Below are 22,497 nucleotides of genomic sequence, written 5' to 3'. Positions count from 1 at the left end.
ATTGCCATGAGTAGCACATGCTTGCATATTATTCTAATGCCCTAGTCACACATTATCAGTAAATATTTGGAATAAAAACTCAAAAACTGTATTAATACTGGAAATATTTAGTGTAGCAATCTATGGACTACGTCTCACATGTACGTTAACAATTACCCAAAATTATGAGGAAAATAAACCAAACAGGTTCAGTTTTGACATGAAAGCATGCACAGCCTTCACCTTAGTGATTGTAATTTTTGTGATAGTTTGGTTTATCTCTGATGATTTGATCCATGAAACACTGTCATCTTTTTAGCTATACATCAAGTTGTATGGATCAAGAACTATTTGAAATTAATTTTATATTATTTATTCTCTAATTTATGACTTTGGGTCAGGATAGACTATTTTTTCCACCAGATTCCATACAAAAGAAATTGTTATATGATATTGCTTTTATGATCATATCCTAAGCAATTATCAGCAAAATTTTGATGATGAACTTTTTTTTCTTCAAGTTTCCTGATGATTTTTAGAATATAGCAAGTTATTCTTCATCATTACACTTGCAGAAAATTACAAAAGTGTTAGAGGTGGACAGTAATGTCTACTGCCCTCTGTTGTACAAGTTTTCTTCAAGGCCCAAACTTGGTTACTGCCAACAGTTGTTGGAATCACTACATATTTACTCTTCCATAATGTCTTGCATATCTACATAATTCTTATTTTCCAAATTTGGTCAGGACCATGTGCAATATTTCAGTCAGAGACAATACTTTTTTGGAGTTTTACAAGCCTAGGAGCTTATCTACTGTTTCATGGAATAGTTGCATTGTGTCAGGCTTGACTGTATATGGGGGAGGAAGCTAAGTGTCCTCCCCAAATACTTTCTGGAATGATGCTGCATAAGCCCACAGGTGCTTGAATGCACAATTAATATTTGTTCAGAAGTTCTTTATTGATTTAATACATTCTATACACTTTTGATACTGCTCTCATTGGAATCTTGGTGAAAAATGAACCCAAGGAAAACATCTCTTTGGATGAGCCTGATGCATGACTTACATACTTGCATAAATTACATAAAATAATAATGCCTCATCCTCCTGTTGTATGTTCAAATAAGATATGTATCCTTGCATAATGGGCCAGCAAAAGGAATGTTTATTACAACAGTAAAAAGAATCAGACAGCATTCAGACTAGTGCAGTCTAATATGTTTGCTTGGAAGCTAAAGGTTGAAAAGGCATATCAGCTTTGATAGAATTTTACTCAATAATTCTCTGTTATTATGAAGATTTCTCTTCTCTCCAATTTCCTATAATATATTAAACATACACTATCTTCTGTATTACAAAACTACTATTTGTCTTAAAGTTGTAACATAATAAACAAAAATAAATATTTTATGTTATTTGAAGAGCTAAACACAAAAAAGCTTTAGCAGTAATAAGTTAATATGAAATTTCTATCTCCTGATTTAGCCCGAGCTACTACTCGTACATTATACATAAATACAAATAAATTAAACAATAACTTGTTCAGGTAATGCTCATGCTATAAGACCAAGTTTAACCATATTTATACATATTTTGTAACCAGTTGAACCCTGCTGAAACATGACCTGATGGTGAAAACCTTGATTAACGTACTGGTCAGTTCATTCAACTTAACATTATTTATCACTCAAACCCTAACTATCCAATGTATCAATTTTGATGGTCTATAAAAAGGTCAGCTGACAATAATTTATCATAAAATATGTGTGATTTATAATGTCTAAGTGGTGGACCGTCTATTGTTATTTACTGACAATTTACTAAAATGTCTAAACTGCAACTGTAGATTGTCCACTGCTATGCACTGACATTATGTCTAGAACGTAATGGTAGGCCATCCACTATCTAGAACGCAATAAATATACTTAAGTTTTAGAACTAAGAATCTTCGTCATCCAACCCATCATCTGACGTGTTTGCTATTTAAAACCTCACTCGTTACCCATGCAGCATGTCAGTCAACAAAAAGTTGTGTGTTGTTCCTTGCTAAAAATTGCGGCAGTAGATGTCAGTATGCAGCAATGCAATTAGTTAAACACTAGAAATAATCGAATCTCGTTCAACTGTTTATAAATCTGTAAAAAAATTTCATGAAATAATAACGCTTTCCAACCGTCTGCTGCGTGCCTAAATGTTCAAATAAAATACAGTACGTATCATTGTGTGACGGGCCAGCAAATGAAACATTTATTGCAACAGTGAAAACTATCAGAACTTACTTTACTAGGGCCTGGCATGGCCAAGCGCGTAAGACGTGCGACTCGTAATCCGAGGGTCGCGGGTTCGCGCTAAACATGCTCGCCCTCCCAGCCGTGGGGGTGTATAATGTGACGGTCAATCCCACTATTCGCTGGTAAAAGAGTAGCCCAAGAGTTGGCGGTGGGTGGTGATGACTAGCTGCCTTCCCTCTAGTCTTACACTGCTAAATTAGGGACAGCTAGCACAGATAGCCCTCGAGTAGCTTTGTGCGAAATTCCAAAAAAAAACAAAACAAACTTACTTTACAATATCTAAGTAACTGATATTTAAACCGAACACTAATATTTTGTTAGGTAAAAAAAATACCTACCAAAATTCGTTTTATGGAGCCAACTGAGACCATGGTGGCTGACCGTTTCTTCGTAATCCTGTTACGTTATTTACATACGCTTTTAACAAAGTTATTCAAATGCAGATATCCCTCGTGTAGCTTTGCGCGAAATTAAAAACAAACAACCCTCTCAAACTTATCCGTCTTCTACGATCACACAGAGCTTATATGTGATATAGCTTACGTCTCACAGCAGGAACGTGAGTAACAAATTATATCTTTTGACACCTGCTCATTCCAAATAGTGCTTGTTATTGCCATCTTCACAAACAGAATTCCTGGAGAGATGTGTGTCTGAAAGTTGTTGAAGGTCTATCAGTCACCAAAATTGCACTTATTTTAAAAATACGTTGACAATAAAATATCTGCAGCTAATGGCAAAAACTAATTTCACGGGCTTTTAGTATTCGCGCGCTTGAAATTATCGCTTTCAACAATTTCCACGTCTCTTTTACTGTTTGTATTGAGATAAAAAAAAATCTCCTAAACTAATAAAGCGAGTTGTCGTTACGCAATTCTCACCTTTGGTTAGTAACTCCTCGCACACGCAGCAAATATACACAAACAACACAAAGTCCCACTAACTCGGTTCCACTTCCGTAAAGGTCTTCTCTCTACTGGTGTGTTAAAATAGCCTTATGTTATTCGAGACGCATTAATCGAAAGGGACAAATGTCTTTGTAACATAACCGGTTTAAGACAGCATGATTTGAAGATAATGTTTTATCTTCTTCGTCCCAGAAATTCACCAAAACAAACCCCACATCCGTAATTCTTTGGAAATCCCTGGGCTTTCCGGTGTCCTGTATGGAGCCATGTGACAATAACTCCGGGAAGATCTCCATATTTTTAACAATAACCAACAGAAATGAAGCACTTGCTTAATTTCGCCTTCATAACATTCAGATGCAAAATATGGTTTTTAAAACTTTATATTATATAGTCTTCAATAATATTTCAATGCATAACGGTTTAGAGAAGAAACAGACTATTATGATAACATTAAAACAGAAAGTCACTTTGAAACTTACATCTGAAATTACGTTTTGAACACGAAATTTATTGAAGCCGGAAACACGGTTAATACAAAAATCACTCCCTAATCTTAATGATAAATAGATGTTACCAGTATACAAGATCCAGGCCAATTTTTCTCGTTAGAACTGTCTATTAACTGATACGGAAATAGAGGAAACCATGTTTTAGAAATACGGCGAATAAAGACACATTGATTTCACAATATATTTCGGCTTAAGTTATCTTCACGTAGTTTAAATTCCACACTGAACGAACTTCGTAACCCCTGCGCAATAAAGGATTTTTCTTTCTTGAAGTGTCTAATTTATGGTATATTTCCTGCAAATACTCCAAGACTCAGTGATCAACTTGGCAGCTGTAATAACTGAAAACAAAAACTGTGAAACTTCATTTTGACAATAAACTACAAGTCCAGTTTTGATACCTTGATAAAATATTAATGCTGAATTCTGCAAAAACTGAAACTTGTGTCTACAAGACACAAAATAATAATAATAATAATAACATCTGGATAAAATCGCTTTTATAGGCCAACTCTGAGGCAATACTGTTGTACTAAAAACTTGGATACTTACATTCAATATTTACACGTTTTCTAAAAAGCGTCGTGTAAAGTATTTTGATCTTGTTTCGGGGGAAAGTCTCATATAACACACCCTAACACAAATCGTGTTGCCTTGTGTTAAGTATTTGTCGTCTCTTCCCTACACATTAACATTATTGTAGTAACTTTGGATAATACATCAACATATAATACAATTAACTTAACAACTAAATTGTCATTATTGATTAAACAAAAAAACAAACAAAAACTAGTTAAATAAAATGTGTCTAAATGGTCTCAGTTTATTTTGTATGTGTGTTGTGTGTTACTGTTTCTTATTAGGTTTTATAATAGATTAGATCCATACAATGTTGAACTTTCCATTTCCGTACCTTGGGTACTGTTTAATAGTTCAGCTTTTCGTAGAGCGTCATCAGGGAATAGAACATATTCAAAAACAAGTATTCAGTCTTCAACAACAAAATACGTATCAGAATAAAAGTTAATTAATTTCTGATAATCCCTTTTTTGATTTACTTATATAGCCAAGATAAGTACACGTGTGAAAAGAATATACAAGTATATACCTTTAACCACACATTTTTCAAAAAATCTTTCTGCACAATTGTATTTCGAACAGTAAGGTGGGGAACTCCTGTACAGAAGTGTTGCTATGTTCAACTTTTAATAAACCTGGTAAACCATTTATATTTATTACAGTGATTAAGTTATATTTTTAGAGTTATAATCTAATTGCTTGTTAGAGGGAGCTGCTAATCGTGATGATGGCGCTTCGGATACCCGTAAAGTTAAGGATGATGTAACAATCGCAAAGCTCCATCTAATATCTATACAAGAATAGATTAGACTAACATAAGAGTGGGCAGTGTAATTCACTATACTTGAAAAAGAGAGTGATAAGTCAGAAATATGAATATATCAGTGAACAGAAACAATGGCTAACATTCAAACTTCCACGGTTTCTTCATACTGAAGCATTCCACCAATTCACAATCTTCGCTTTACACTTAAGTGTTCTTGTTTTTTTTAATTTCGCGCAAAGCTACTCAAGGGGTATTTGCGCTAGCCGTCCCTAATTTAACAGTGTGAGACTAGAGGGAAGGTAATCAAACAAATTAGTTTCTCTCAATTACAAAGGTGAAGATTGTCACAGGGAGAGATACTCAAAACATTACAAACATGACATATTAGCTGTAAAAAGAGTGCAGGAGGACGACGAACGGCCATCTGAAGTTTGCATGTAGCTGTCTAAGTAAAAGAAGATGCTGGAAAAATGTAAGTTCTCGCAAGTCAACCATTGTTCTCCCACAATCTGAACCTCGGAATTAACAGGAAAAGAACATCAGACTACATGTCAGACTCTACCACTCTGTCGAAGGTGCCCTTCTGATGGCATTAGATTAATGAGGTAATAAAAGAGGAGCATCAGCCAACTTTGTGTTTGAAACACAAATGTGAGTATTAATATTTATAAAATATTCCCAATTTCTTTAGTAAAATCAAGAAAATAAACAACAAAGAAGTTCCACCTAAAATATCTACTTTAGCAAAGAAATTTAGCAACTGACTAATTTCAAGATTTGGAATGAATATGGAATTTCATCAGATCAGGCACAGAAATCTGAATTAGCCTTGTTTGCAGAAATATGTCAAACCCTTGGAACTATGAAGATCGAGATATCAGCCTTTCATCTATCTTATGATAGCATGATGGAGAGAGAGAGAGAACTATACACTGTGAAACTAATTAGTCATTTATGTGAATGAACATCATGAAATATAAGATTAAAATCTTCCACCACTACTTTTAAATTATTAAACATCAATTCAAGAAGCCAACACACAAAACCATCACAGGTATTTCCAAGAGAACTTAAAAAGTGCCATTTGACCTTTCGTATTTACTTCCAGAGAACACTCACCTGAGTCTTAGAGAGAAAATTTAACTAGGAAATACTAAATCAGCTAGTGATTTAGGAGAAACTTAAAAGTTAAGCAGGTGTTGGGAAGGGTCACAGGTCATTCACAATGATCATCTTTGGGTTTGGGTTTGTTTTGAATTTTGTGCAAGGCTACACGAAGGCTATCTGTGCTAGCCATCCCTTATTTAGCAGTGTAAGACTAGAGGGAAGGCAGCAAGTCATCACCACCCATGCCAACCCTTTGGCTACTCATTTACCAATGAATAATGGAATTGCCTACCACATTATAATGCCCCCATGGCTGAAAAGGCAAGCATGTTTGGTGTAATGGGGATTCAAACCAACAACCCTCAGATTACGAGTCAAGTGCCTTAACCACCTGGCCATGCTGGGCCTATCATCTTTGGAAGTAGAGCAGTAAGACAACAGCTATGTGTGTAAATTTAGAAAATAACTTAAGAGAGCATGCTTTATTCACATGTTGTCTTATAAGGGTTTGTTCTAAATGTCTTAAAAGAATCATAATGTGTTAACTATCATTCATGAAGGAATTACTGAAAATTTGATAACTTTTAAATAAAGTAATTTTATCCACTAAAGTTAATATTTTTTTCTTTCAAATGTTTCTTCAAAGTGATATATGAACATGAGCAGCTTTAGAACTGGAAACTTGATGGGTGTTTCAAACTTTATCTACTGTAACGTCACATGAACATGAAAAAATTATTTGAATATTAAATACTGGAATGTTTTAAACAATTCTGAATGAAGAAAAGATAAAAGAAATATTTCAAGAGGGTTTTCTTGTATCTAACTGCTAACTGGTTATCTTCAACAAAATATGCATATTTCAGAATTAACAAACAAACCACAAGAACTAGATTCAACAAAAGATATCTGGTGTGCCAGTTAGAATCAATAAAATATTAGAATATGTTATACACAGCACTCTTTGCAAGAATTTAAATACAAGGTTGTGAGTTTCAAGTATGTGTACAAACACAACACCATTATCTCAATACAAATTTATCTAAAAAATGCTTTGATGGGACTTCATATCATTCCTATGAAATACATACCACACTAACATTTATCACTGAGTAAATTATTGTTCAGAACAGTATCTAAGCATTCAGATAATTTTCTAAGATATTTTCTTCTTGTAAAGTAACTTGAGGTTTATGTGTGATCAATTAGAAAACAAAAACTATGATTGAAGATTCATAACACCCTTTCCATTCAAAACCCAAACATGTTCTAATGTTAAATGTAGAACTTCCTTCCAAAATAAGTGTCAAATTATTGAGTTTTTTTAATTGTGATTTATTTACTACAACAGTATCTACAGTATGTTGAGAAAAATATCTTGAATATTTCTAACACAATCTTATGTACTAAGAAGCAAGAGGTTTTCTTAACCAATTTCTAACAATTATAAAACAGTGAAGATAAATACAAAAAGTTTGATACATTATATTTTACATAATATATAAACAAAAATAAATTTATTGATATCTTGCAACCAAATATTAATTAAATTTTTATTGTGTGATTTTAATCACATATTATTTAGTAAACTTACTTCTAGATGAATATTACATCTGTTTAGAAATTGGCATACTAGTGTTCTGTCTTAAATATTACATACAATACCAAAATATACTTTCCAGATATGCCAGATCATTGGTGTTAATCAGTAGTAGCTTCTCAATTAAGCAAAGTATCCATTTAACAATGAACCTTGTAAGAAGTATAACTAATTGAATATACTTTTCTTACAGTTCTACTTATAAATATTAGAATGCACTGAGTATTCTCACTGTGAACAACATTTTCATCCATAATCCCAACATCTCACAAGGTTAGCACATTTGGGAAGTTCAGGTTAGCCCTAAATCTGTATAAGATGTCAACTTAAATCAATCCTTATAACAAGATATGTACTTGTAACAAAACAAAATTAAATCGGCCATCATACAGCTAAATAAATATACTTTTCTTAGATATCTGCTTGTAAAGACCAGAATGCACTGTTACATAAGTTGTACACCCCTCACCGTTTTCAACGTTTTGAGCCTCAAGTTAGTTGAGAAATTTTATATTATGAAATGACAAAACTTTTAAACATTTGCTGAATTGTTATACTTGATAGGCTAAGGCTAAGTTCTGATCCTTGAAAGAACACTATTGATATTTTGACAAGGACAAAGTGTTTAGATTTCTTAATAAGATACTTGGGAAACAGATGTTCTGGAAAATTCTTAGTAGGATTATAAAGAATTATACTCCTTAAAATATATAACTTATGACATTTTTGTATATAAAGTCAAGTAGTAGCAGTTTCGTTTTCACACCCTTGAGGATGACGTGAGTTGACGTCAAAACTTGTAGTCTTTTATAACCATTAATTGGTTTTTAATTAATTATTTTAATTGTGTATTATACAAAACTGATTGTATGAGTATTTTAATGTATTTTATTGTAATGTTTGTAAAAACATAAAAATAACCCCAGCAATAAACAATAAAATCAGCAGGTCATTTAAAATCCAGAAGCAAAAATAATTGTATGATTGAAACAGATTTTAAGGTAATAATTGCCATGAGTAACTCATGGCTGCATATTATTCTAATGTCCCAGTCACACATCATCAGTGAATATTCTGAATAAAAACTCTAAAGAATTGTGTTAATGTGGAAAATGTTTATAATACAATAATCCATGCATGAAGTCTTGTAACGATTTTGTGAAATGATAATAAAAAACCAAAAGCTAACAGCCTCAAGTTAGGCTTAATAGAATCCATGACCTGCATGTGCTTAATACAACAGTGACTGTAGCTATCTCTCTCTCTCTCTATTGATTCGATCTGTGAAACACAGTCACTGTTTGGGCTATGTAACAAGTTGCATGGATCAAGAACTGTTAGAAATGAATTACTTTTGCCAACTGACTAAACAGGTTGAAGCCCGTAATTTGTTGTGCTGCAAATAATTTTTCCAAACTTCTGACTGGCCTATCAGTGTGTCTATTCAATATTCCCAAGCTCCCTCATCACTAGGCATGTTTAATTCAAACCATTTTTAAAGAATATATTTTAAATCTCATCTCCCCAAACAATCTACTACTTAAAATACTTAAGTGAGGCCCATCTTTGGCACTTGTCCAAACAGCTAACATGTTGCTTTATGTATGTCCCTGATAATCTTTTATTTCAGCCTTGGATTCTGCAAAGTAATTTGTTCCTGCAGTTAGTCCAATAGAGCAATGGTGAAAGGGTCATATGTTTATTTCTATCTCTAAACCTCTTACAGAATTTGTTATATTCCTGAAGCAGCTTTTCATTGTCAACATTTCCACCATTATTTACTCCTACATGCACAAAACAATAAAACAGTCAGCAACTAAGCAATTAATACACTATAATACTATATACTTTAGCACTTGGCAGGCAACTTACAGTCCTACAATATTTCCCGTTACAAATAATTTTATCCCTATATCTAACAAGACAGCCCCCAACAGCATAAACCTGCTGCTCATTTTTCTTCTAACTGCATGCAGCCAAAGGTTTAAACATATTAGAAAATGAATTGAATCTCTGTAGCTTTAACATTTTACTAATGTGAACCCTTGTACATCCAGTACTCATTATCATCCTATTCTAAATCAACCTTTACCTTAACTACCAGTTCCTGTTTTACTCGATTTCTGTTTTCAACCTGTGAATTTCATCCTCTAATACTGCAGTTTTCCATAAAGCAGACTCCAACTTGACACCAGTGTTTGAGCTCCTGAAAGTCATATTCAAGCCCATAATAAACATTGAAGGTTTTTATCACAAAAGACACCCTTCCCACTTCACCACAGCTCATTACATGTGAATATAACTGATGTATTATAACTACCAGAAATGGATTGGACATATAATGGATGCCAATGGCAAAGTTATTCTTGAAGACTATGAAATTGCTGAGCTATTAAATGTTTGCTGATCTTTTGGTTCTTACAACTTGGAACTTGAGAAAATCCTAAAATTAATCTGAAACACATGAGTATAATGCTTTGTTAGTAAAAACAGCCCAGAAGATTAGAAACAGATAAAGTGTCAGGAAGAGTGAAAGTCTTTCTATAATCTTTTAAAGGAGGCCATTTTATTATGTTTATAGACAATGGGCAGATGCTTAAGGATTTAAAAGGTTTTTAATTTACTCCTGCTTAAATGCTTATAGAGAGGAGATAATGGCTGCTCTGGAAACTATAGGCTAGTTAATCTTACTTCTGTAGGGGAAAATGCTAGAGCATAATACAAGTTTTGCAAAATCATTAAGAGAAAACAATCTTAATACAGTCCACAGGAATATACCTGACATGCTTTGATCAGGCCTCAACAAATATTTTCAGATCAAAAAGCCAAGTGTATCTAACCCGACTTCACTGTTGTTTGTAGCAGGAAATGAGGGATATGTATGTTTATTTACTTTTACAGCAATGAATCCGTGCTTACCATCACTATCAACAACCACTTGAAAGTATTTCCTGAACTAGCTTCCTTTGATCTCACCCAAGTCTAAACACGTGTACCGATTGGTTGAATTCAGAAAAAGAAGAAAAACGAAATGGCACAAAATTAGCAACGTTGTGCAACCATATGCTGATTATATGGTTTGACACCATATACTGTCAAATTTACTCATTAGCACTTCGATCCTAAGAAAACATGAAACAAAATTCTGTTTAGAAGTCAAAAAATGTAAGAATAGTTTTGGACTTCCAAGAGTCCAGAACTACTCTAAATTCAAATTATATATTTTGCACAACTCAACAAGTGGATAAAATGGGAGAAAACACTATGTTCCATGATGGCATTTTCCATTGCCATGGAAACCTGACAATTAGGATTTCTCAAGGCCTGACTTAGATATTCAATTCAAAAAGCTTTTCATGAGGCACCACACAAAGATTAGTTATGAAGATCATTTCAGTAAATATTAGGAAAGATATAGCTAAAACTCATTTTAGGTTATACTTAAGAGGCATTACTTATAAGCCTAAATGAAACCACTCTTTCTCTTGACACATTACTATTAGACCTTACAATACTGAGTACAGTTTGTTTCATTTAGCTAAGAAAAGATAAATAATTCTTGGAGAGAGTTCAGAACAAGGCTTCTAGGATGATTTCAGGAATAGAAGGGTTGCATTATATAGGTAGGTTAAGGAAAGAAAAGTTAAGAACTAATATTAAATCTTTTAAAGCCCACACACATTGAGTCAATACATCTGTGGCATGGTTTACTTCATCACACTGCAAAAGATAAAAAAAAAAAAAAATTAGATGAAATGGTTTGAAACTTGAAATGAACTTTCTAAAGATTATCTGGCTTTGGCAAAATTCCGTACATTTTTATTACAGCCGAGTTATTAGTGGTATGTCTTCACTGATTAATTGATAAGGACAGTAACAGCTTCAGTAGATTTTCTATAACAAAGGCAGAGCAAGCATGTTTGGTGGCAGTGGGAGCCAAACCTGACAGTCTTGAATAACAAGCACCTCCTTTTCTCACACAAATCACCAAAGCTAAAAAAAAATTAAGTAAAAAAATAAACAATCTATGAAATTAAAATTGGGTAGAGCAGATGTAGCCTATTAATAATTTTGTGCTTAACAAACAAACACAGCAGCAATATTTTCTATAGATCAGATAACACTATGTAACAAAATTTTTACTTTTTCTTCTTCCTAGGCAGAAAGCGTTATTTCCCAATTTCTATGCCTAAAGTAAATGGAAAAGACCTATTTTTCTCTTCAAACTTTGCTTTTATGACCTGGATAATGAAATTTTCAAATTTACCCATTTTCCAAAACATTCCAGGTAGACTCAGTGCTGAGTAGCTGACAGAGAATTTTCTCAAACTTACAAGAATTTTCTAAAATGTTGTAGAACTTACAAGGATTTTCAAGAACCTTTTAGAATTTTCTAAAACTTTCCATAGTAATATATATATACAGGGGCTCACTCTGATTTTATCAGAGATGGCATCAAGAAGCTGCAAGCATTCTCCAGATGCATTCTATGTATGTGGCCAATTTATCAAGACAAGAGAGAAAAAGTACTCTGTGACAGTATCTGTTAAAATGTGTGAAGCTTACAAGGCATATTTCAGCATACCTGTCAGGGATCGAGACAAACCCTGGGCACCTCATTTTACCTGTGAGCACAGCAAAAAAACTCTAGAAGGTAAGATGGACAATTTTTGTTTGCTTGAATAGTAAGATTTTATATTATACAAATTTTACACCTTCTAAAATTTAAATACCTTTTATTTTTTTAATTTCCAATAGTATAGAAAAATTTCACATATAAAATATTTTGCATGAATCTCTTTCACATTAGTTGTAGATAAAATAAATTTATTCTTCATAATAATAATTTTATTTTGCTCTTTTGCAGGATGGTACAGAAGGAAAAAGAGAGCCATAAAGTTGGCTATTCCAAGAATTTAGCATGAACCCACTGACCACTCAAGAAATTGCTACTTCTGCATGGTGGACCCTTCCAAATGTTGGGTTGACAAGAATGCATCTGTTATCATGTATCAGAGCCTTCCATCATCCATCGCCTTAGTACCACACTGCCCTGAGCTCCCTGTACCCACTCTGCCAGAGAGAAAGCAGCCATCCTCAGAAGAGGAAGTAGATGTTGAAGATCCAGATTACAACTTCAGAGGTGCAGCTGGTGAGAGAAACCGATACTACTGCAACCAAAGAGACCTCAATGACTTCATCAGAGAACTTGGTCTAACAAAATCGAATGCCGAGACCATATTTGTAGGCTGATACATGAAAGTGATTTACTTTTGCAAATTTACAAATCGCAAATCTCAAAAAACTACTCATTTCTAAAGATTTTTGTATAACTTTAGTATAAATACATGTAAATCTTGATTCATATGTTGTTTTATTCAGACCTTATGTAAATGAAAATGTGCAAATTTGCCCATTTTTACAGAGAAAATAGGTTAATTTTAAATTTCACTATCCAGGTCACAAAAGCAAAGTTTGAAGGGAATAATGGCCATTTTCTGTACTTTTACACATAAGCAATTAAGAAGTAACACATACTATCCAGGAACAAAATTTGTGTTACACAGTGTAATTGTAATAATGAAAAATGGTAGTAACTGGTAACCCTAATTTCAGTTAGTTGATTATTTTCACCATTAAATTACCAAGCTTTACTTCTCATGTGTAATGTTTATAAAATTGCAGCTTCAAAAAAAACCTAATAATTTCACTACATTTTATTTGAGAAATAATTGAAAATGCTTCTATTTCTGTTGTAAATTTGTTACTAATTTTTATACCTTCCTATGTTTTTCTAATTTTTCCAATAGATTTTTATTCTGTTAAAAAAATTCAATCCTTGCTTTCATTCAAAAACACAACATGCAGTTTCAGTATGTTTATAAACTGGAATACAACAAAAATTACTTTGTGACCATTCCAGAACTATAAGCAAACTGACCTGACTTTTTAAAACTGTTAATCAGAAGGTTTCATTTAATATACATCACCAAGGAAGTTCACTTTCACTGGTACTAATAGTAAAGATATTAAAATTTTAGATTTATTTTTAATAGACATATTGATTGCAGGTCAAAACAGGGTAATTATTTCTCCATACAAACCTCTACTTGGAACATTGTGTAGAGCTGTGGTATCCTTAACTAAAAAATATATTGATTAATGGAAAGGGTTGAAAGACTACAAGATGATTATGGAAAGTGTGAGAAATTAACAATATTTCTTCTTTCAGATGCAGGCATCTGTTGCACATAATCATTATGTACATTATCCTATCATTACATATATAACTTATTTTAATAATAACTTACAGCTTCCATACCTATGTTTTATTGCAGTACTCTTGTAGAAGCTTAAACTAGTGTACAGTTTAACCCAAGACTTCTCAACGTGTTTTTGCTGAGTTAGTTGAGACTAATATATGCAATCTGATTGCTATATTACAGCATGAGATTATCAGAAAGAGATATCCTATAGAGGTAGGTTAAAATACTTTTGATAAAAAATGAGTAAAAGATGATCTTACTTAAGTTTAAAAGATTATTTAGAGGAATGATGGTATCAAAGCCTCTGATTTCTTTGTTGTATCCTGAAAACACTATAGTTAAAAAACACAAGTTTGAGATCTGGAAGTAACAGGTAAGACAGTACTATAGACTAGTATATATTTTATGTGAATTTAAAAAGATAATAAATATTTTCCAAAAAATTGAAGGCAGATTTACTTTTCAGTGTATAGATGTAGCCTTTAAAAACCTAACTGTAACTTTCCTATATTATTACATGTAACAATACAGACAACAATGGCTAATATCATCATTCCCTTTGAGTCTATTTGCAGTTAAAACAAGCAACAAAACCAAATCATACCAGATTGTCGAAAGAATTTTTCAATTTGTTGTGTCTCAACTTTAGTAATGGAGCTGATTGATAAGTAGAATATGGTAAAAGATTCATCATTGGGTTTATCAATTGATTATTCACTCAAAAGAATTATAGAGCTGAAATAATCAAAACTTAATTTTCAACTAGTTGATTATTTTTGTTAGTCATAGGAGATAATGAGAAATTGGAACAGCAATATTTTAATTACTAATCAAAAACAATAATACACTAAAACACTAATTTTAATAGTTATTGTAATGAGTTAATCATAATTATGACTGATTACCTTGTGAGAAACTGATTACATTGATTAAACACTCAGCTCTATTAAGTAATGAGTTTCTGGACTTATTCCAGCATTCTCATTATGTTGACAAACTTCATATTGTCATCAGTAGTAAATTATAATATTCTTTATATCTATTAATAATTGTATTTTAATTATTCTATTCCTACATCTAGAAAAGGGATTTTTTTTTTAAATTAGAATACAAAATGTGAAACTGAAAGTAATATTTCTTTTAGCTAATTTTGCTCACCTTCTAAAAACTTCTTAGTTTTACACTTAAATTTCTTCAATTATAGCCCAAAGTCTTGTATAGTAAATACTTTTACTGTTCTAGAATGTAAAAAAAAAAGTTTTAATTTAAAAATTAAACTGAAATCCAAAGCTGCCTATCCAATACAGCTGTTTACATTTTAAAAAATATTATTTTTAACAAGTACTGATTAAAACTAAAATTTAACAATAAATGTATTGAACTTTAAACTACCTTTGAAGTTTCTTTACTAGTTGTAGGTTGATCATGATGACTTGAAGTTGAACTAGGTGACGGATCAGCTTCTTGGCCTCCAGTAATGCATCCAGACATACTACCAATGACTATTCCGTCAGTGTCTGGAGGTGAATTAGGACTAGTATCAGTGTCACCACGATAATCGGCGAGCCTCTCCGCTGCGACGGAACTAAACACTGTAATACTTTCCACTCTCGACTTTGAAGATTTACGCATTACTGAAAAGAATAAATATTTCACGAATGTGTATGATATTTAAATATAATATTCTAAAAGTAGGATTCAACTTAACTCAGCCCAGTTAAATTTACACTCAATAGAAACCTTAACGATTTCCAAAGGCGTAGGCCTATCACACATTGCATCCTTAGAGCGAGAATAAGAGACAGAAAATATTCTTAACTGACCTCTGTCGACAGCTCGCAAAATAACAACAATAAAAGAAAATGAAATTAGCCACTGTGAACAGTGTCCACATTTCTAACATAAAATACTTTATACATGATGAAGCTTTTAGGATTATTTACCTGTAACTAAGTGAATATAAGTAGATATTTCGGAGAATGCAAATCAGATATGTGTCAGTTTTGATATGCGCCCTAGTAATGTGTACGTGTGTATAATATCAATATATGTATTGCTGATCACACATAACGTATCACTGACTAAAGTTTACAAAAATTTTTAATAATATTGATGATCAAAAATGAATTTGCGTATATGCAGATGCGCTAAATACATTAAAAAAGCATTTGGATCCAATTGATCTATTTCAAAGATTTAAAATAGTTCAAATGAGAAACAACAACTAAAATATACAAACACCGATTTCAAACCAATAAATGTTAGGTCAGAGGCTGCGTTAGAGAGTGAAAAACGAAAGTGAGGCATTTGACATATATTTAATATTTACCGGAACTCATTCGTGCAAGATAATGAATTCCAAATTCAAAACTTTTCTATGCATCTTCATTAACAAATGCTTTAGCGCAACTGCATACCTTTTCCTTTTCCTTGATGAATATTTTTAACTTTGCAAGTTCCTTGTGTTTGTTCGGCGCCAAAATGTTGACAAGAAGTTATCTCGCCACTTGCTTTGCAGTAGCCGGCAACAGATATTACTTAGTGCGCACGATCTTTGCAGCGAGCTCAAAGCCCGGGAACGTTACGTCACATTCACACTATCACACATGTTTCGTACTTTTTGAGCAACCATGACGATGAATAATAACGCTTATATATAACTAGTTTACGTTAAGATAAGTGGTTCTGTGGTTGAATCTATAAACAGTTTGCTATAACACTGTTAAATGCACTTTTTTAGTTATAAGTGATTATTTAGCATTAAGTTTCAATTTTTCACTTTAGAGTATTTCACATACTGCTATCTTTGAAGTTGGGTTGAGCTTGGGTAATTGGTCAGATTGCTGAATTATGGGTCTCCGATATATGTTTGTGTTTCTTTAAAACAGTGATTCCCAACCGTTTTTATGCCCCGCACTCCTAAAAAATTTTAATACGTTCTCGCACCCCTCACTTTAATTATTTATTTAAGAATAAAGGTTAAGGTAGCCAAAACAAATGTTATCTCGCAACCCCAAGGGGTGCGAGTACCCCTGGTTGGAAACCACTGCTTTAAAACAAATAAAAATCAAGTTCCGCCTTTTGAGATCGCAGATATGTTTGTAAGGGTAACAGTGAAATTTCGTTATTTTTTTAACCAGAGAAGTCTGAGAATTGGCGGTGTGTGCTATTAACTACTTGTCTTCCCTCCAGTCTGTTAGCTTAAAATTACGGAAGGTTAACGCTGCTAGCACATATCCGAACGAGCAAACTATTCGACTTATATGTTTGGTAAACGGCCCGGTATGGCCAGGTGGGTTAAGACGTGCGATGCATGATCTGAAGGTCGCGGCTTCGCATCCCCGTCGCATCAAACATGCTTGCCTTTTCAACCGTGGGGGTGTTATAATGTAACGGTCAATTCCACTATTAGTTGGTAGAAGAGTAGTCCAAGAACTGGTAGTGGGTAATGACGACTAGCTCGCTGCCTTCCCTCTAGTCTTACACTACTAAATTAGGGACGACTTGTGAAGATAGCAGTTGTGTAGCTTTGCGTGAAATTCAAAACAAACAAACAAACATACTTCAGATTGTGATATTAATGTGCACTTCACTGGGTTATCCCAAATGCCTATGACACAACTTATGATGGTTACATCCCATGGTCTAGAGCACAGGGTGGTTGAGAAGGATTAGGTGACAAATAAACTTCTCCAGAATTGCTGCAGTGGTCTTTAAGAGACACAGAGGTACTTGTCAGCAAACCCAGTTGTTGCAATGCTATGGTGTGAGGCATTCATGGTCAAGTAGATCAGGGACGTAGCCAAGGGGGGTTGGGGTTAATACACCCCACATGGACCCAAACATTTTAGACAAGTTCAGTTGCCACCTGTGAAGTTTCATAAAGATCCGTGATTGCATGGCAGATAATTTCACACACAACAAATGGTCAAATTGAACACTTTTAATACAGCAAGTTTTGTCAGAACAAGAGAAATACAATCGAATATCTATGAAAGTCTCAAACACCTGTTCGTTCTTGCCAGGACATCTACAACACAGTTTGGTTCAACTTTAATATCACGGTGAATGTATAATGAGGCTAGGCCATTCAATCAATCTTCAGTGGTGGTATTTCTCAAATATGTTTTGAGTCTTCTGAGAGTTGAAAACGAACGCTCCACTGATCTCGTTGACACAGGCAGCGTGTCAAATACTTTCAACAGTCTAGAAATGATTGGGAACATTTCTGAATTGCACATTGCATATACATCTATGACATTTTTGGTCTGTTGTTCGCAAGTGATTTGTACCAAACCTTAAGTTCACCTACTGCAGCTCGTGAAGTATTGTCAATGTCAGCCTTGTATATAATGACCAACTCTTTAATTTGGTCACATTTTTGTGCTGCAGGTTCTGACCATTCTGTGGTAGATTCTGAAGGTAGTAGACACATGAAGTTTGTAAGGAGAGTTTTGTGACTGGACAGACGGTCACATATTTGTGAAAGAAAGTGATCAACAAGTGGTACAAATACAACAGTATGAAAGTACTCCTCAGAGCTAGTGGTTTGTGGGTTAGCACGGTACATCTGTCTTTTAACCTGCCTTGGCATTATGATGTCAATTTGAAGCTCACTATACAGAGTTTGAGCCTCACAGAAAATGTTGTTAAGTTTATTCACAGTATTATTTCTGAGTGAACGGATTAAATCCTCCACTTTTTCTGCGTGATGCATCGCAGCACCTAAATCAATGTTCTGTTGCTGCAGTAAGTTGCACAAAGGTAAACTAAAGGAAAACAATTTAGCAATGGTAAGTAGAGTGATGAATTCTGGCTGTGTTATAGAACACAACAATTGATTGGCTTGCGTGGCAGAATCTGTCTTGCCAACCTGATATGGTCTCAAGGGCATCTGCAACTGCATGGATTAATTCTAGAAAGACAATGACTGAGTCATGCCTCTCAACTCACCGGGTGGGGCAGAGACCTTTCAATTTTTTTTTTCTATCCATGTGCTTTATTCTCCACCGAAAGAGCCAAAACGTGCTTTCGTTTGGGTGTATTGAGAAAGTATTCAATGCTAGAAATTACTCCCATGCAATTTTGCACAGGAACTTCTTTACAAGCATCAGAAATTTCCAAGTTTAGGGATTGGGCACTGTAGTGTACATAAGGTGCAAGTGGAAATTTATCAGTTATGTGTCTCTGGGCACCATTGAATTTCCCACTCATAAAGGTAACACCGTCGTACCCTTGTTCTCGAAGGTAAGCCATGTCAATACCATATTTTGTCAGATTGGTTATGATAACATCAGCCAATTTTCTGCCTGTTACATGATAAACAGGTATAAGTTGCAAAAAATCTTCTCTCATTGCAACAGAGTTGTCATTGGCATGTAAATATTTAACACGCACCGAAAACAGTTCAATGCCTGAAATATCTGTTGTTTCATTAGTCGATATTGAGAAACACTTTGCAGCGAAGTGACCAAAGCATCAAGAACATGAGTATTACAGGCATTGATGATTTCATTTTGAATTTGAGGACTCAGACATGTAGCATTCCTCTTCGTACTCTTAAGGCTTGCTGAAAGCTTGACATCACCGTTTGCCCTGTAGCGCAAAATTGCCCCCAAATTCCCATCATTATTGATGGGCTCCTCATCAGTTTCATCAACAAACATTTGACCAGAATCATATTTTCCCCTCAAAGCTAAACCCTGTCTCCCATACAGCAATACAGTATCAGTAATAGGCATTAAATATTGCCGGTTCTGTTCAATTTCTTGCTTGTAAATTGCATCAAGCTGCAAGTGCACAGATGAACTTGTGTTTGTGACCTGTAGAAAATTTTTTAGCTTTTTCTTTGCTGTCTTGGTTGTACTGTTTCAATTCATGTGCCTTGAAGTCTTCAACAGCCTTTTTCCACTTTCTTTATGGAAATTTTACTAGTTGTCCCAATTTCTGGCTTCCAACATCAGTACTATCAGGAGCAAAAAGACAGCAGTACTTGCAGAAAACACCCTTTGCATGTTGACTGTAGAGTAGCCATCTCCACTGTGAAAGCCAATCATGCAGAGTGTTTGCATGATTTTTAATACAAAATTAATATAATGAGGAGTCGACTTACCTGTTTACCAATGCTGATATCATCAGAAATGTAATTTCCAATGTCCCAGACTGGACCTGAGGTGGTAGTGGCAGCACTGGTAGAAAGCCACGGTGATGACTCTGACAATTCAGATTCAACCTGATTGGCTGCAGCAGATTGATCAGGTTCAGCCTCATGAATGGGTTTAAAGAACTCATGCAGTGTCTTTTGCTTTTTTCAGGCTTGACATAGTGAATGATTGTTTATCGCAACTTCTGTTTGTCAACGTCACATTCTTTTTTGTCAATTCACATTACAATTGGCACCATTTATAGTTAATAATTCACTATAGATGGCGCCAATGGTACTAGGTTAGTGCCATGGTGCTGCCAGCCTGCCACGGTGCTATCCACTGTTTATTTGTGAAGTTAATTCTTGAAATCCAGGGAATCTGAACATACACTGTCCATGATATTTGAATACAAATTATAGACGCTATACATATATTTTGCACTCTCCTGAGTGACTCTATATTTTATATGTTGATGACAGGACTGTAGGCCTACTTTGCTGAGCTTGATAACTTTAAGTTATATATTATATATATAGGCCTATATATTTATTTATGATTAAAAAAATAAGACAAACACCTCAGTGTGCCATTCTGAAATTTGCCAAAAAGGTGGTCTCAGAATGCATAATTCAAGCTTTTCTTTTATGTTTTTATTTTAAAATTTTCAGGGGGAGCATGCCCCCGGACCCCCCTACCATGGCTTCGCGTCTGCGGCGCTTGCATCAAGCACTTAAACTAAAAAAAACACCTAATGGCCATTTCTGGCTACGCCTCTGAAGTAGATTAGCAAGAAGTGCATTCTAGACAAAATTTTGCACATCTTATTACGGCATCGTTATGTACAATGAGAGGCATTTTATATTATTTTTTACAGGTTGGTAAGATATACTGACAATGCTTCAAAAACTACGTTTAGTAGCTAGAACATCGTGGAATATAATCATGAAGAGCTGTACAGTACATGTACATTAAATCATCACACTGTTATTTCAGTCTGAGATCATTACAGTCTTGATGGCAGACAAATTTTTGGTCCCTTGAAAGAATATTAAGCCTTCTATCAATGCGCATAACATGTCAGATGCGTAACAGATCCATGTTAGCAGCAGCATTTAGTTATGTAAATCAAGTAATCCTGTCAGTACTCAAGGGTATAGCAAAAAGAGGATTTGGCTGGCTAGTTCCCTTAAAATCTGAATAAAATTGCTGCTTGGAATGGATAATCATAGCAGTTGATGTCCACAAAATACTTCAGAACAGTTGTATGAGCATCAGCTTGACAACTGAAACACAAATGTCAATGAGATGTGCATAAGGTTTTACTTTGTAGATAACAATTTAATCTTAAAGGCTGAGTTTAAAGGCATAACTTCCACAAAATTTTGATTGTTTACATAGGCAATCAAAAGATATTGCACAGGATTAGCATAATTTAGGGGCATGTACAGGATGGTGTGGGCTGCATGTCACATGTATGAGTTGTATACTTAGTGCTCCTGAGCACCAATATTGTAGTACAAAGAAAAACTACCTGTAGTCAAAGTATCAAAGCATTTGTCAAACATTACTACCCTTATTTCAATGGTAAGTCGTTCACTGATTGCGTGTACCACGCATTATTGAAATGTTTAATGAAATTAGTGTTCTGAAAGATATGGCTGAACATCATGTATGTTCATTGAATGTTCAAATATTGTTTATCATGCAGTAATTAAAACCGTTACTGCAGTAAAGACAATTAAATAAATAACAAATGGTAACACTGCATCTGGATGTCGACTATGGATTAACAAAGAGCAAACTGAAGTACCAGACATGGCGTAGGTGCTGCTTCCCATAAAACAAGTAGCACATGCACGTCACGTTGTGAGTACATGATGGCATATTAAGTAATTTTCACAAACCATCAAGTGAGAAAGTGTTGTAGACAATTTTAGCAGCCCTCAGAGAGTTAAAAAGTGGGATATACTCCAGGCTTTGCAAAATGCAAGATTTGGAGGAAACCAGAAAAGGTCATGCACTTTTGTAAATCTTTGAAAGTAGGTTTTCTTGCTGCATTAATTTAAACACTTTAATAAACAACAATGTAGACACTGCACCCGCACAGTGAGAATAACCATCTGCGTTAGGGTAAACACAGATAGGTAAGCTTCCCTCTGAACTGAATTGTCCCAAGCATAGCTGACCATCTGCTCACAACGGTAAAGTACTTTTGGTAAGATCTTTTTTATTATTGGTTAATTTACTGACTTGGCTTGGCTGAAACTTGCATTCGTGAATTCATAACAGCTGTGTTGGTTGAATAATGGACGTCACACTTTTGTACACCTGAAAAAATCCA

General features: G+C 34.2%; 1 protein-coding gene across 4 annotated transcripts in view; it reads right to left on the bottom strand.

The window, feature by feature from the left end:
* Window positions 1-16,584, bottom strand: part of LOC143238433 (leucine-rich repeat protein soc-2 homolog) — a 50,490-nt gene extending 33,906 nt beyond the window's left edge. Inside the window, exons 1-2 of one of the 4 annotated variants that reach the window (XM_076478665.1) lie at window positions 16,428-16,584; window positions 15,403-15,644 (exon numbers count right to left, since the gene is read on the bottom strand). In XM_076478665.1, the coding sequence (XP_076334780.1) occupies window positions 15,403-15,642 (240 nt within the window). In that variant the 5' untranslated portion in view covers window positions 15,643-15,644; window positions 16,428-16,584. Of the gene's footprint in view, window positions 1-2,610; window positions 3,341-15,402; window positions 15,645-15,953; window positions 16,234-16,427 lie in introns of those variants that run through there. The other 3 variants (XM_076478663.1, XM_076478664.1, XM_076478666.1) reach the window with 3 other exon arrangements.
* Between the last annotated feature and the right edge of the window lie 5,913 nt (window positions 16,585-22,497).

This window comes from Tachypleus tridentatus, chromosome 13, assembly GCF_004210375.1.
Source record: "Tachypleus tridentatus isolate NWPU-2018 chromosome 13, ASM421037v1, whole genome shotgun sequence".
NCBI classification, from domain to species: Eukaryota; Metazoa; Arthropoda; class Merostomata; order Xiphosura; family Limulidae; genus Tachypleus; species Tachypleus tridentatus.
This window is presented reverse-complemented; position numbering and strand designations above follow the sequence as displayed.